Below are 15,732 nucleotides of genomic sequence, written 5' to 3' on the forward strand. Positions count from 1 at the left end.
TCCCCCTGCTGATGCGCCCAAACACACCCCAGTGTTACTCTCAAACACGTGAAAAACCTGTTGACTCTCCCAAACACGTGCAAAACTCGGAACATCCCAACATGGGAAATCTTGGATCAGCCTGGTTTGCTAGCACGGGAGCTCTGGGAGGCCTGATGGAGAACAATGGACTCTGTCCGAAGTTGCCATGACCTGCCGCAGGCATCCTGCTGTGCTCAGGACTGGTGCTGTGTCCATTTGTCACAGTGCCCGCTCCTGAGGCAACGGCAGGTTGGTTTACAGCTCGGTGCTGTCTCTACTATTTCTTTCTGTTTTTTCCCAGGGTCAGTCGCAGTCTTTCCTCGTTGCTTTATGATGAAAAGTTTGATTGTTTCTGAGGATCTGAGGAAATTACTTTTTTGCTTCCTCATATTTCAGACCCTGGAGTGGAAACTGTCTTTCTGTCATTGACTTTCTTCTCTCGCCTGTTGGTTGCTGAGCTGCTCCCTTCTGATTTGGACTGTGCTCTCTGTCTGGTACTTGATGGTGGAGGGAGATTTTCCCCATGAAATACCCGGCCCCTCAAAGGCAAATCAGCTTCTTTACTTTCGCTGTCACATCCCTGCCATTTCCAGACACATCCCATCCATCCCCGGCAAAAAACACGCTTGGGGACACGTTCAAACGACCTGGGTGATCCCTCAACGGGGAAACCCACCTTGGACAGACACACACCCACACCCCCCATTGCTCCCCACAGCACCCATGTGTCCCACCCGGCCCACGCGTGGGCGGCTCTGGGCGCTGCCCGTGAGCCTCGGCCAGCCCCCGCCGCCCACCCGCCGGGCAGCCGCCCCGGTACGGCGGCGCCAAGCCCGGGGATGATGGATGCGGGGACGGGGGCGACGGGGGGGCGGGACCGGCGGCCGGGGGGTGGCATCTCCCCGAGGGGGCTGCTGCGGGGCGGGGAGGGGGCGGCGGGGGGGTGAGCCCGGGGGGCGGCCCGGGGGAGGGGGATCCCGGGGCGGGGGGCCTCCGCCCCCAAGGACGGACCCGTTCGGGGGTGGCATTCGCTGGAGCGAGCTGGAGCGACGGGTCCCTTGGAGACACCTCTCTCCATGGCAACCTAATCGCTTCCTGTGAAGATCCCGAAATAACCGACGAGCTGGGGGAGCGGGGCCGGGCCGAGCCGAGCCGAGCCGAGCCGTGCCGTGCCGTGCCGAGCCGTGCCGAGCCGAGCCGGGCTGAGCGGGCAGCGGCGGGAGGCGGCGGGGGGCAGGTCCGGCGGGCGGCGGGCGCGGGGTGGCGGGAGCGCAGCGCGGGCGGCACCGGCAGGAGCCGTCGCAGGCGGGGCAGGGGGCTCCCGGGCCGGGGGGGGACACGCGGTGCCCCCCGCCCGGCTCCCCCGCCCGGCTCCCCGGGCTGCAGCGGGGGGCACGGTGCCGGACGCGCCCGTGCCAGCAGCCATGGGGTTAACGGCAGGCAGCGAGCGAGAGAGACAGAGACGGAGAGAGAGAAAGAGGGGCTGGACCAGTCCTCGGCAGCTGTTTATTTCAAGGCATCTCTCGCTCCCTCTCCCTCAGCCAGGGCTCAGCCTCATCAAACCTTCCTCCTCCTCCTCCTCCTCCTCCTCTCCTTCCTTCGTCCTGGCCATGAGAGGCACCGGCAGCAGCAGCTGTGCTCCCCCAGCCCCCTGCTCCGCCGCCCCGGCTGCGCCCCACTCGGCTCCCCGCAAGGTAAGTTCATCCTCCCAGCCCGGGCTTGGGGACGGGGCGGCGATGGGGCTGCGGGGGCGAGGGGCAGGGAGGGATGCACGCCCGGCTCCAAGTCATCTTTCCCCGTCTCCTTCCCTGTGTCCTTTCTCCCCCGTTTTTCTTTTCCCTCTCCCCATCTAGGTGCTCTGTCTCCTTCTAGCCGGCTATCTCCTTCCTAACCACCCCCCACCCCCCACCCCCGCTCAGTCTGGGGCAGGGGGTGCCCGAGGGGCGGGGAGGGAGGGGGCACAGCCGAGGCATCGCTGCCTCTCGCCCTCCAGCTCTGGGCTCCATCACAAAACCTGTTGTGCTGGAGCACTGGAGCCTGCGCTGAGGAAGGCGACTTCAGCCAAATTGGCGCAGCTGGAGGAAGGAACCGGAGGGGTCAGTCCCTCCCCCGGCTGGCCGGGGGTGCACCGTGCCAGGGGGAGCCGCTCAGCCGTGGAGACTCAGCACCTGAAGCACTCGGATGCCCGGGAACAGTAGGAAACTGGGAGGCAGAAGATTGGCAGACTCATGACATGTATTGCAGGCAGGCACTAGATGGCAGGGGACCGGCATCCTAGAGTGCTGCTTGGAAAGGGGCCACACTCACAGTTCCCAAATGCAGGAGACTTGAGCTCAGAGGACCATTCATGGGCTTCACACGCTCATTCCCTCAGACGTCCAAATGCACCATCGCCCTTCCAGCCCCGGTTCTGCCCCAGCCCCGGATTTCCAGACCCAGCCCGTAAGTGCTCGCCTGGTGCCCTGGCACAGCAATTCCCACCGGCGGTCACCGAACGCTGCAGGACCCGCACTGACACAGGGCAAGCGGTGTCAGCCCTTCCGCGGTCCTGCCGGATCCTCCTGGGCGCTGCCACCAACCCTCTGAGCCTCAGATGCCAGGTAGAGCCTCCTGACGTGAGCCACTGCATTCAGGCTGCTATCCCCCAGCCCCAGCCCACTCGGGGCTGTCGCCCCCTGAACCCCACGCAGCGGGAACTCCTTCCCTGGGTGGCCTCGGCATCTCCCAGCCCAGGGCACCAGCATTCGGATTCCTGCTCCCAGCTGCCAAAACTCCTCCAAGGGCAGCAGAATTACCTCCCTGGGGTAGCTCTTCTGGGATTCCTCCCTTTCCCCGTCCCCACCCAGCCGAATACAGCAGGACATATATATAACCCCTTCTCGCCGGCACCGGGGTTCACGCTTCCAGCTACCAAACCAGAAATGCCTGCATCTCTGCCTCTTGGACCACCAGCTCTGGGATGTTCATGGCCACTGAGAAGAATATAGGCGTGGGGTGCCTGGGGCACCGGGCAGTGTGGAGGGGGGGGGCTCACTGTGCCTAAACTTGCTCTGCTGGGTGCTTGGAGATAGCTGCTAGGTTCTACGGTCCCAGAGCACAGCCTAGTATCGGCAGCTGTCACCATAGCCCTTAATGCTGGCTGGGAGTTAAAAAATGACAACCAACCTAGCGTTCTTTCTCTGCGAGGAGGGCTGGGTCCTCCTCAGGTTTGTTTTGATTTTTTATCACTATTTTGAGTGGGATCATTGCTGGGGGGGGGGGGGGAGCTGGGTGAAGGAAGGATTTGCATGAAGCTCTCGGTGCTGTGGGGTTGCTAATGGCGAGCGTTATTTCAGCCGGCAGTAAGTTTCATAATCTTGGCCCAGCTCTTGTGAATGTTCTGTTCCTCAGGGTCATAAGCCTCTTTCCCCTTCTTCCATCCCTTACCCCTCTCCCCAAACCGGTTGGCAATTTCATTGTTCCAGTGGAATATATCCGTCATGTGAGGTCATCGCTGCATAAGGAGAGGTGATTGATTGCTTAGGTCACTGGGGCCTGTCCCATGCTGGGCTTTGAATGCTGGCTTGGAGACCTTGGACCAGACTCTGTGCCCGAAGGTGATGCGATGTGGGGTGCAGAGAGGCATGGTGATGCGTTCCCGGCAGCTCGAGTCACCGAGCAAACAGACTGCTGCATTCTGAACTAGCTGGAGCGCTCGGAGAGCAGACAGCTTCATTCCTAGAGGCACAGTATCACAGCAGTCAAGCTCGAGATGTTACAAAAATACAGATAGATCATCATCTGCCAGCCGAGTCAGACAGAATCGGGTGCAACTCGTTTCCCATCCCCGGATGGAAGGAGACTCTACCCGCTCCTGGCTAACACGGCTTGTGTATGCTCGGCTTCATCCAATTGCTCTCCAGTCAGGGCTGATCTTGCCTAGGCAGCCAGAAAGCTGGGAGATTCTCAGATTTTAAGGCCGGAGGGACCATTTTGATCATCGAGCCTGACCTACAGCAGAGCACAGGCCAGAGAATTTCACCAATTTCATTTTCTGCATCAAGCCCATAACTTCTGATCGAACTGTAGCATCTCTTTTAGAAATACAGCCACGCGAAGGCTCCAGGCGGGAGGGAACACACCGCCTGCCTGGGCGCATTTGTGCTAGTGTATGACCCTCTTTATTAATAGTATTGTTCCTCATTTGAATTTGTCAAACTTCAGCATTTTGTAGCAGAAGGTTACAGATGGCATTTGATGCAAGGGATCTACGGCGTGGTATTGCCTGCACACGGCCGGCACCTCGGCTCTGTTATTCCTGTGACGGCTTTTATGTTTGGAGAGGATTTATCTTTGGGACCACAGTATGCAAGAGTCCTGGCCACAGAGGAGTTATGGGCAGCAAGTCCTAGGGCTTCCCTGGGCGTGGTAGCCCCTGAACTCTGGAGCCCAGGGTGTCACATTCGGGGTTTAGTCTGTGCTCCCTGCCCAGAGCAGGGGCGCAGCAGGTTTTGCTCCTAGCCATCACTTAGCTTGTCAGTTCCCAGCCCCCTTGGTGAACCGGGTAACACGCTTTGGGGCATGGCTGCTGCGATCTGCTTTCTCACCTCCCAGCAGCGGCGGGTCCGTGCTGCGGGAGGCTTACAAAGAGGGAGGAAGCACAGCTGGGTCCCTGACGCTGGGGAACAGCAGCAGGATTCGTGCTTCCACCCTGCAAATGCAACAAGAGCGGCTCCTAATAGATTAGCCCCAGGGATCTCTGCTCTGGACCAGTAGTGGGATCCATATGCAGAAGCAAAGAGCAGTGTAATTCTTACTCACGGCTTTCAAGCACCAAGATTCACAAACTGAGCTCAATGAAGTGCCCTGGGGAAATAGCTTTGTCATTCACACTCTGTCATCTGTGCATCACAGGACTGGAACGCTGCAATGAAGGCTCTGTACCTAGAGTGAAAATACCCAGGTCTGTCTCTGGACCCTGGGCGTAGCCTTGTCCATTTTCATCACAATTAGACTTGGGAAACAGATCTGAAAACGAGAGCCATGCCATGTGGTACTGGTGCAGGAATCCAGTCTCTCTGCTCTGGCACACAAAGGCCCCTTGAACCCTTGAGGGCTGTGTGGATACTGGGGTTTATACATCCAGGTAGTGGAAGCATTGGCTTCTTCTCTCTGAGGAGCTACGGGTTTACTCAGCATCCGTACCGGGAGCTGCACACCGAGCTGACCCGCTTGCCCTCCAGCACAGCAGGGTCCGTGCCCGGGGCGCAATGCCCACTGCCGGCGGCTCACTGCAGGCTGCCGCCGACGCGCCTTGGCTGCTGCTTTGTCAACAAGCCGCCGGGACATCCACGCTACATGTGCCGTGGAGTCCAGCCCGCGCCGGCTGGCATCTCCACCTGACACCTTCCTTCGCTCGCACGGCGTTCATGCTAGGGGAGACACCTCTGTGCTTCCCCCAGCTGCTCTCTGGCCACGAGATGATCAGCCAGCCGGGGTGCGTTGACTGAGACTGGCTGACGTGGCCTCGTTGGGGCACTCAGCTGGAGCCACCGTTGGGGTCGGGGCATGTGGGGCTCACCTGCCCCTCACCGTCAGCAGAAGGACCCACGCACAGTGATGCCTGGGGTCTGAGGGCGCCCGGCTGTCACTGCCACAGCATTACACGTACACGAGGAGGCCGGCACTGGGGCTCGCTCCTTCCCCTCAGCTCCCGTTAGGGCCATTACGTGCTTGATAGGGCAGAAATTCAGACTACTGGGTGTGAAAGCAATTCAGGATTTGGCTCTGTAGGGTTGCTCATTCCGAGGCTTTTGGACCCTGGGAATCCATGGCCTGGGGTGCTGCTGCTGGGGCTCGCAACCTCAGCCGAGAGCTACAGCGAGGGCTTCGTCATAAAACATCCCAACAGGCAGGAGGGAGGGGGCAGTGAGCTGGGTGACCCAACACGCCTTGCCCCTACACCCAGGCGCTGGTGGAGCCATCGCGTTAGAAGCAGTACACCCCTGACGTACCGCGCTCCTCCACGGGGCTGGCACGCACAGGGGTCTGCCTGCACCCGGAGCAGATCTCCGCTCCAAGGCTGGCACTGCCGAGAGTCTCCTCTTGCCTGATGCAAAACAGCCCCCAGGCCCCCAGGCCCGGAGCTGTAACGGAGAGTGCCATGCCACGAGCAGAGCAGGCTTTTCACCCCAGGGAGCTGCTGTCCCACGGTGAGTCCCAGGCACGGCCCCAGGCCACCTTGAGATCATTTGTGGCGTTTGGGTGCCCTCTAACCTGGGGACTCGCTTGAGGAGGTCCCTGATGCTTGGAATTCCCTCCTTTTCCAAAGTCCTAAAGGGATTCTGTCACGAATCTGTGTTGCCAGTCATGATCTTCCATGGCATCGTGACCATAATCCAGATGGCCAAGACCTCGCCAGCCTCTGGCCTGGGAAGAAACTTGCTCCATTCTGCTGCTTCTCTGCAGAGCTGCACTTTAATACTGAGCCCCCTCCACGGCTAAAGAGGTTCAGGAGCAAAGTACAAAGAAATGCTGAGAATAGCTGCTCTTTTCTCCTCATCTTCATCTCAGGATCCCTCCGGAGACTGATCTTGCCCTGGAGGGAAGGGCAGGGCACATTAGCTGACAATTCCTTTTTTTCCCTGTGAACTTTGTTTAAATATTTAACAGAAAGAAACTAAAAATATCCCCAGTTAATGCAGCAGGAGCTAGACAGCCACTCGCTCTTGGGTGCTGTTCCTCCCAGCCCCTATCCTCAGGTGGACAGCAGGGGCATGAGTCCCCTCACTACAGCAGGCGGGCTCTTCCCACAGCAAGGGGAAGCCCCCCGTTGGGGAGGGGCTGCGGTTTTGGATCAGGGCATGAGCCGGGCAGGAGGGGACGGCAGGAACCCCCGGGGAGGTGCGAGGTGCGGGCTTGCCCTCCACGTTGGCTGCCTCGGCCGAGCATCCCCGTTTCTGCAGCCCAGCAGCCACGGAAGAGCATGACCGTGGGCTGTCGGCGTTCGTGCTTTCCCCTTCACGAGGAGGGAGCGAGCTGAATATCGTGAATGATTTCTGTGTGCGTGTGTGCATGCAGCCTTTGTTGCAGAGAGGATCCCAGGTCAGGCACACAATGGCTTGCAGGGAAGCGCTGGCACTGCGCTGTGCCCGGCCAAGGGAAGGGGCAGGCGGCATGAAGGGCAGCTGTGCCGCTGCCGGACCGATGCCAAAGGGTGCCGGTGCAGAAATCCGGCCGGGGGGGACCAGCCCTCACTCCCTGTCCCCACTGCTGCCTAGCGCTGCTCGCCCTGGGGAGGTGGGAGAGAAGGGGGAGGAACAGCAGAGGAAGGGTGGGACAGGAGAGTGCGGAGGACACTAGGACAAGGAGTGTGGGAAGGTAATTCCATGTTAGCTAAGAGGAAAGTAAACACTAAATATTTGATAGGCGTATTTTTGCTCTTAAATTCTTTAGTAAGGCTGGACTTTTCTCGCTGATTCACTCTCTCAGTCGCCTTGGTTTATCACTCTCGTGCTTCCCCTCTCGCTCCCTCACTGGCACACAATGAAGAGGCTCTTTTTTAAATAAACGGATTACACGCTTTACACTATAAATAAACACAGGAATTAAGATTCCAACTTGGTCCAGCAATAAGCAAACAAAGATGCCGAATCCCCCTCTCGGCCCTCAGACGGGCGAGTCCCCACGGAAGCTGCGCATGTGCCTCCACACGTGTGCTCCAGAGATTGCTCCTCGCTTCCATGTGCACAGGCTGACGCGCGTGCTGCTGCATGGTGCCGGGGTTGGGGGACGATGCACCTCTGCATGGCAGAGCGCGTGGGTGATGGGGGCACGACGGGGGCACGTGCAGGTGCATGGGTGCCCAGCTGCTCCTCCCACTGGGGCCAGGAGCTTGCCCTTTTTTTGGAGGTGGCCTCCTCCAGGGAGACAGCGGTCACAGCCGGGTGAGGCGACGCTGACGCCTCCCCCTTTTGGTTCCCAGTGAAGAAGATGAGACGGGATCCTCGCTGAGCAAAGACGCTGTTGCATCTGAGATGGAGCCCAGTGCTTGGTAGGTTCACGGCTTCCCACATTCACTGGTGATGCGGGAAGATGACGGGAGCGTGGGTGGTGGGCTGCTCCCGGCTGCTCCGGGCTTGGCTTTTTGATGGGAGGGATGTCTCACGTAAGGCTCTCCTCTTCCTCCTCCCCGCCCTGCAGCAGGATGCCTCCACTCCTCTCCTGCATCCACTCCCTGCAGCTTTGGCATCTCCTCCTCCTGGTCCTGGCCGTCCCTCCTCCTGGCGTCTGGTCTCTTCGTTCTCGGGGTCCAGCAGCCACTCGGCCTCTGTGCACCCGTCGGAGCCCCTCAGCCCCACGGTCCATTTGCATTTGGGACAGGACCTCGCTGCCGGAGAGGGATGCTCGCTTTGCCCTGCCACGCCAGCGGTCCCTGCCCCCCCGGGGGGGAGAGCTGCGGCACGTCGTGCGGCTGAGGCGCCAGGCAGCAGGAGTCCGCCCTGCCACCCCCTCTGGCTTTGAGGACGGCATGCCCTCCTCCCAGTACCCCTGGGCCATCGTCTGGGGTCCCACAGTGTCGGATGAGGATGGAGGGGACACCAATTCGGCCAACCCAGGCTTCCCACCGCTGGGATACACCTTTGTGTCACCACACGGGATGGCAACGGCGCAGCCCAACTCCCACTCGCTCCTGCACAATGCGGGACTCAACCTGCGGGAGACCCCGGCCACCCTACGGCCCTTCTTGTTTGGGCCCCGGGGGGAAGGTATATCTGCCCTTTGCTCCTTTTGCCCCCAGTCCCCGCAGGAGCAGCTCCTTCTGCAGAAATTCACAAGAGCCCTGGCAGCAACCTCCCCTTGCGCTGCTGCTCTCCGGGGACTGGTGGGGGTGGCCGTCACACCCCCCTCTCCTCCTCTGTCTCACAGGTGTGGACCCCCAGCTGTACGTCACCATCACCATCTCCATCATCATTGTCCTAGTTGCCACCGGGATTATATTCAAATTCTGGTGAGTGGGGGCTGGCCCGGTGGAGGGTGTCAGCACGCCAGTGCCTGCATGTGGCTGGGCAGGAGGGCCAGTGGGTTTGGGAGCCACTTGCCCCAGGGATGCAGGTCTGGTGCCACGAACCCTTGCGAAGTTTGGCACATGGCGAGCTGGGCTCTCGGGCCAAGCGTAGCGGGATCCCACAAACCTCTCTGCTGCGGGCACTGCTGCTTGCCCACGTGGGCACTCTGCCTCACCCCTGGTCTCTCTCCGAAGCTGGGACCGTAACCAGAAGCGCCGGCGTCACTCGGGGCAGCAGAGCGGTGGGAGGCAGCAGGAGAGCCAGCAGCCCCTCACGGACCTCTCCCCCACCACCGTCAGCATCCTGGGACCCTACGGAGACTCTCTGGCCCCCACACCTGAGCAGGAGGAGTCCAGGCAGGGCCAGGAGAAACTGGGGGGCCATGGGAAGAGCACGGCTTTCCAGCTCAACCGGTGAGTGGCCGGTGAGCCGGGGCGGCGGGGACGGGCGGGCTGGGGCAGGCCAGAGGAGCCAGCCGGTTAACGGGGGCAGTGTGGCAGTGTGAGCACCCGTTGCTAATTGATTTCCAATTCCCTTTTGCCCCCAGAATCCCACTGGTGAACCTGTGATGCTCACGGGAGAAGCCGAGCTGGCTCCCCCCACCCTCCCGTCACAGCCAGCGAGCACAGACTCCCGCCACCTCTGCTACCCCAGGAAAAAAAAGACCTCCTTGTGCCACGGCCCACCACCACCATTACTCACTCGCTCCACCAGGACGTGCCTGGGCAAATGGATGGGCTGGTCCTCCAACCTGCTGGGGGAAGGTTGGGGACTCCCCCCCACCCCCACCCCAGCCCATGCAGAACAGGGTGATGAGAGAGCAGGATGGTGGGAGGGGAGGTGGCTGGTGGTGGTGTGACATCTTGCCCCCCGGCCCCTCTCCTAGCACACACGCAGACACACACGCTTGGATCTCCGTGACTCTCCCACCAGTGCATGCCTGACATCGGGGGTAGGCAAGGTGGAAAGGTGTACCCCTGTCCCCGTGGGCCCCAACCCCCTCTGTGTCCCTTCCCATGTCATGTGCTTTGAAGTGAGCGTTGGAGTTGGGTGCTGCAGGATTGCCTGCCGGGGCTGGGGCTCCCCTGAGCCGGGACGTGGGTGATGGCAGGTTCTTCTGCTCCCAAGGCGCTGGCCCTCCCGAGGGTCCCAAGTGGGGGTGAGGCTTGGGCAGGAGAGGCCTGCACAGCACCCGCCCCCCCCAGCACCCCATTTCCTTGAAGGAAATGTGACCTCCCCCCTAGACAGAAGATATTAACGGCTTTCCATTTTCTTCCTGCCTAACGCTCTTCTGTTTTTTCTCTTCAGCTTGTATCTTTCTTCATCTCTCTGTCCCCAATTTTTTTTCTCTCGGTTACTCCCCTCCACCACTTCTCTTGCCAGTTAAAGTTGGAAAACGTTCCTTTAGCTTTCCAAATGTCTTGATCTCTTGGAAGCCTCCTTGCTGTCCCCCTCCACCCCGCCAGCCTGCTTCAGCAAGGTTTTTCTGGAGAACATCATTCTGTGGTGATGTCCTTCAGAACATTCGAGGTGGACCCTCCGCCCATCACGTTACTCACCAAGCGTCCTGTGCATCGGGATGCTGCCGAAGCAGCTAAAGCATGGCACGCAGGCACAGCTGGGCATGATGAACTCGAGTTTTGGCCGGGCTGAGGTAGGGAATTGCTTTCAGACGCTCATGCCGCAGGCAACAAGCAGCAGATGTGACTGTGCCTGGGATGACAAAGAGCAATTTTGAGTTGACCTTGGGAACGTTTGGAGGGCTGCCCCGTACTGCTGACAGGTCTCTCCTGGAAGGTGACTGGAGACCCCTGAGGCAGCACTTGCCAAGGGCATGAGAGAGGGTATATGGGGGGTGCCAACTTTTGTGAGTGTCTTGCTCCAGATGGCTGGGGACCAAAACCAATGGCACAGGTACGGGTGCACACCAGTTGTCTGAGCGTGTACTTCGGGGCTGCGGTGGTCCGTAGGGCAGGCGGCCGCGCTGTCAGCTGTGTGGGTGAGCCAGATCAGCCCATCTCAACCTCTTCCTACATGTGGACCCCTGGGTGTCCCTTTGAGGAACTGCGAAATGGCAAATTTCAGCTTCATGACAGTCATTGCTCTCCATCAGCTTTTGTGGGCACCCTTGAAGCAATTCACAGATGCCACACCACGAGGCACTGAGCGGCAGCGATGCAGGCTTAGGGCAGGTTGTCCCTGCACCGTGCAACACCTGCAGCTGCTGGGCTCATGTGCCCAGAGTCAGGAGAGTCACCCACAATTTGAAGGCCCAAATGCACCATTCAAAGTCTCTAACAAAAGTCATCTTGGAGAGGAGGAAATGGCCCTTTCATCCTCTATCTCTTCAGTAAAAGCCTGTTCTTTATAGGACAAAGCGCAGGGAATTTCATAAGAGTCCTGGTTCTGCCCATTTACCCAGCTGAACTATTGGGTGATCATGGGTCCCATCTGACTCACCGTGAAGGACATTTAAATGAGAGTGTAAATTGCCATAAGCGTCACAAAAAACAGTAGAGATTTGGAGAAAATGACAGGTCAAATAAAATTACTGGCTTATTAAAAGCAGCAAATGGCTGAAAGATGTAGGCGGAAAAGGACTCTGGAGGTCTCCAGTCTAAGTGCAGTTTGAGTCTCCGCTTATAGCAGGGTATATTATTGCTTTACCTTGGATCAATCTATTACCGAGCCTTTTCCTTACTCAGGCTCCGTTCAGGGCTCTGGCGGACGTTCAGCCCGCTGCCCCTGCCAACCGGGAGCAGCTCGGGGCTGTTGCCCCTCCGGCTGGCGCAGCCACACGTGGGCTGCAAGGGGCTGCGCTGCTCAGCGCTGGCAGTTTACAATACAATGCCTTGAACTGGTTTAAATAATCTTCCAGACCAGATTAATTAGATTGCTCTTTGATCAATAGGGCTTGTTGAAATAAGGCCAGAGTTTAGACTCTACCACTTCAAGGGCTGTCCCTGGACTTTCCCTTCCCACGCGTGGCGTGGAGAGCAGGTCTGTAAGAAAGCGGCAGGGTGCTGCAGGAGATGCAGTGGAAATATTTTCCAACACTTGACGTGGGGAAGCCCTGCGCTCAGCTGGCCAGGCTTTTGTAAACTCTGCAAACAAATCAGATTTTGGTGGTTTGGGTTTTTTCCTCCACTTTTAACGTGCCTCTGGTTTTGGTCAAAGCACCTCCAGGGAGCAAAGCTTTTCACGGATACTGTGGTAAGGGGGAAGCTGGAGAATGCAGTAGAGAAAACTATTCAAATGACAGGAGCTTGGATAAGCTGAACATCTTTTCCAAGACCAATTTTTCTAGCCAAACATGTTTTTAGAACAGTCATCCACTCTCTCACATGAAACAGGTTAGATACGGGAAACAACTTCATTGTCCTGCCCTGCTACATTTTGTCCCTGGAACAAAATGTTCAAAACACATGTGGGCACACAAACGTTCTTCCAGTCAATAAATAATCTCACTGGATCTGTTTTCTCCATGGCTGGAGCCTTAGAAACCATCTTCCCCACCACGGACTGGAGCCAGAGCGTGCCTGCAGCCCCTCGCCCTGGGCCAGGCTGACACTGCGAGATGCGCACATGGATGGGCTGACGGCACCAAGTTCCAAACCAGGGCAGAGGCCAGCACCTTCCCAGTCACAGCTTATCAGGTTTCCCTGCCTTCTAGGTGACTGGAAGAGAAAGGTTTGGATTCATTTTTTCCAGTGGGAATTTCACAGAGAGAAAAGTGGGTGGGGAAACCAATGGAAAATGTTCACAGCCTTGGGCTGAGCCTGCCTAACCTTTCTGCACAATTAAAAGGGAACATCCAGGTGGGTGGGTGAGCTGGAGGAACCATGTCTCTGCTCAGCTCCTTGAGGGTCCTGGTTTCGTTAGTGCAAAGGTGGTCTTTCCATGAGTGCAGTGGGAAGGTCTGGGGAAGGATCTCTCTCCTCTGCCTTGTACTGGTTTGGAGCAGACACTGGAGTCTCCCTCTGTTTACCCACCAGAGTGTATGACCACGAGGCCAAATCCTGCTTGGGCTTTCCCATCTGGTTGGTGGTAACTGGTAGGCAACAGAAGGCACTGCTTCCACATCGCTCCTCCGGTCCACTTCCCAGGGACTCGCATCCAGCTGAGCATCCCACGGCTTCAGAGAGGGTTATCTACCTCTTCCTCAACGGCACCTAAGTGCCCTTCCAAATCTGGCCCCTTCATTCCCCACTCCCTTTCCCAATAAGGAAAAACGTTTGGAAAGGAGCGGTTTGTTCATTCCCCACAAGTTCTCAAACACAATCACCTTCACACTGTTCTGAATTAAACTGCGGTTTTGGTTTTTCACTCTGACAAACCACGTCGATGGCACAGCCTTAGAGCCAAGTCCTGCAGCACAAAAGCCCCGGGCCAAATTCCAGCCCCCAGCTGCACCCCTGCTGATGTCTCCCCATAGTCCTGCCCCTACCTTGGGAAGACCATAGAGGGGGACCCCCTTCCTTCACCGACTGCCAGCTCTCTACTCCTTTTTTCCTGTTGTTTTCCCTCTCCCACTGTTTCCCCATTTCCCACTCCTGTCCTGCGCCACAGTCTCCCTCCCAGTTATTTCTCCTCTCCTACTGTTTCACTCTCCCCACTCCTTTCTTGTTCTCCCTTTGCCACTTGGTCTCGTTCTGCTGCGGCTCCCATCCTCCCCTCCGTCCTCCCTCCTGCTTCCCCGCTCAGTCTCGCTCTTCCTCCTCCCCTGCCCTTGTGCGCTGTGATATATATTTTTGTAGGAATTCTCTTCTCCTTGTGGTGAAATATTCAATTCTTGTGGGATGTTAGTTTCAACATTTTTAAATAAACCTTTGCAAAATACTGGAAGCAGAGCACTTGCTGCTGTGGCAGAGGCCGTGACGGAGATGTCAGGGTGGGATGAGGGGGACTTCGCCCTGGGCAGACCGCAGTGGGCAGGGACTCAGGCATCTGGCATTTCACAGTCTCTCCTGGCAGGGGGTAGATGGGCCAGTTTGGCCCCACATCCATCTTGCCTTGGTCTCCCTGCTGGCCAAGGAGGCTCTTTGACCCTCTTCCTGCATTTCCATGGGAGGTGGCACCTGATGGAGGAGGCCTTGCACATCCCCTTCTCCACCAAGGGTGACTGTTCTACCTCCGGAGCTACTGCCTCCCAGCCATGCTTTGGGGCTGCTGGTCCCACACCAGCCTGTGCTGGGAGCCAGGATGGCCAGGAGAGGTGAGAGAAGCTGAGGGGAAGGGAGGGAGATGGAGTGATGCTGGCGCAGAAGCCTCCCTCGCTGTTCCCCGCGGCTGCCTCCGCAATTTCTATTTACAGCCCTGCTGCCTCCCCTCCTGGCCACAGTGCCGCTGCTGTTGCTGGTTTCCAGGGCTGCTCTGTAATTAAGCATCCTTGTCTCCTGCAACTCCCCCACTTCACAAGTCCCGGCTGTGCTGGGTGCTGGGGTGGGCACGGAGAGGGTCCTTGAGACCAGTACCGGGCACGGTGGCTGCCCTGAAGGGCTGCTCCCCAGCAATGGTAGGAGGATTTCTGGACGCTGGGGACGGTCCCCGCCCCCCCCTCCCTTTGCCCGCTCACTGTCCGGGTCCTTCGGGCATCGGAGATGTCCCTGACCTGCTGCTTTACTGTCCGAGGAAGGAGCAGGCTCCCCAGCCCTGACCTTGGACTCTGTCCTGGGGTCTCTGCCCACTGGAAGGACCCAGGACCACGTCCCGCCACAGGGCCAGACCCCTCCACATGACACCCTGTCCCCTGGACAGCATCTCTGTGGGCTGGAGGTGGCCCCGGGCCCATCGGAGGGCAGAGGTGCCTGCAGTGGCTGTCCCAGGGAAAGCACACATGGGAGACTGGGCAGCACCTCTGCTGCCCCTGTGCCAAGTGTGGCAGGACGAAGCCCCTCACCCTTGTTGCTTTAGGTGGCTGGTCACCAGCTCCCTGCCCCCCCTGCTGATTCTGTCTAGTCAACCACATGGAGCGGCTCTGGGGCTGGGCAGCTGGAGAGACTTGACTGAGGAGGCGAGAGATTCTCACTGTGCTGAAATCACAGCCTCGTGTACTCATCAGCACAGTGGAACGTCTTGCACAAACCTCATCTGCTTCCAGCCAGAGCTTCAGCCTTTCTTGCTGACTCCTCTGTCATCAGGTGCTCTCCCTCCGGTGCCCTCTCGGCACAGGCTGAGGCTGCAGGCACTCAGTCAAACGGTCCCTTTCCTCACCAGGACTCGCCCTCTGCCTCACAGGAGGAGCTCCATGAGCTGCCCCATTTTCTTATGGATTCCTGAAAAGCTGTTCTAGTCCCTTCCCATCACCACTCCCCACTACATCACTCTTGCCCACCCACTCGTGTTGACTTCCCACCCTTCCAATCTGGTCCCAGCCCTACATCCTTCCCCAGCATCTCCCTCCCTTCCAGGTCTTCATCTTTGCCTGCTTCCCCAGCATCTCCCTACCTTCCAGGTCTCCAGCCTTGCCTCCTTCACCAGCATCTCTCACCCTTCCAGGTCTCCAGCCTTGCCTCCTTCCCCAGCATCTCCCTCCCTTCCCAGTCTCCAGCTTTGCCTCCTTCCCAGTGTCCAGCCTTGCTTCCTTCCCCAGCATCTCCCTTCCCAGTCTCCAGCTTTGCCTCCTTCACCAGCATCTCCCACGCTTCCAGTCTCCAGCCTTGCC

General features: G+C 58.6%; 1 protein-coding gene across 3 annotated transcripts; it reads left to right on the plus strand.

Annotated features, from left to right (window-relative positions):
* The first annotated feature begins 1,327 nt into the window (after window positions 1-1,327).
* On the plus strand, window positions 1,328-13,905 carry LOC121089578 (PILR alpha associated neural protein). Of its 3 annotated transcripts, none has more exons than XM_040596920.1 (6): window positions 1,328-1,715; window positions 7,985-8,053; window positions 8,206-8,768; window positions 8,929-9,010; window positions 9,263-9,481; window positions 9,616-13,905. In XM_040596920.1, exons 2-6 carry the CDS (start codon window positions 8,037-8,039, stop codon window positions 9,635-9,637), a joined length of 903 nt encoding a protein of 300 aa, XP_040452854.1. In that variant the 5' UTR covers window positions 1,328-1,715; window positions 7,985-8,036; the 3' UTR covers window positions 9,638-13,905. The 3 variants fall into 3 exon arrangements, with proteins under 3 accessions (XP_040452854.1, XP_040452852.1, XP_040452853.1); XM_040596918.1 differs by having other exon boundaries at window positions 1,330-1,715; window positions 8,203-8,768; XM_040596919.1 differs by lacking the exon at window positions 1,328-1,715 and adding an exon at window positions 2,321-2,621 and having other exon boundaries at window positions 8,203-8,768.
* Window positions 13,906-15,732: the final 1,827 nt, after the last annotated feature.

Source organism: Falco naumanni, chromosome 5 (genome assembly GCF_017639655.2).
Source record: "Falco naumanni isolate bFalNau1 chromosome 5, bFalNau1.pat, whole genome shotgun sequence".
In the NCBI taxonomy this organism is placed as follows: domain Eukaryota; kingdom Metazoa; phylum Chordata; class Aves; order Falconiformes; family Falconidae; genus Falco; species Falco naumanni.

Coding starts and splice junctions, on each gene's coding strand:
- LOC121089578 (XM_040596918.1), top strand. Junction 8,769..8,928: donor GTTTGGGCCCCGGGGGGAAG/GTATATCTGCCC, acceptor TCTGTCTCACAG/GTGTGGACCCCCAGCTGTAC. Junction 9,482..9,615: donor ACGGCTTTCCAGCTCAACCG/GTGAGTGGCCGG, acceptor TTTTGCCCCCAG/AATCCCACTGGTGAACCTGT.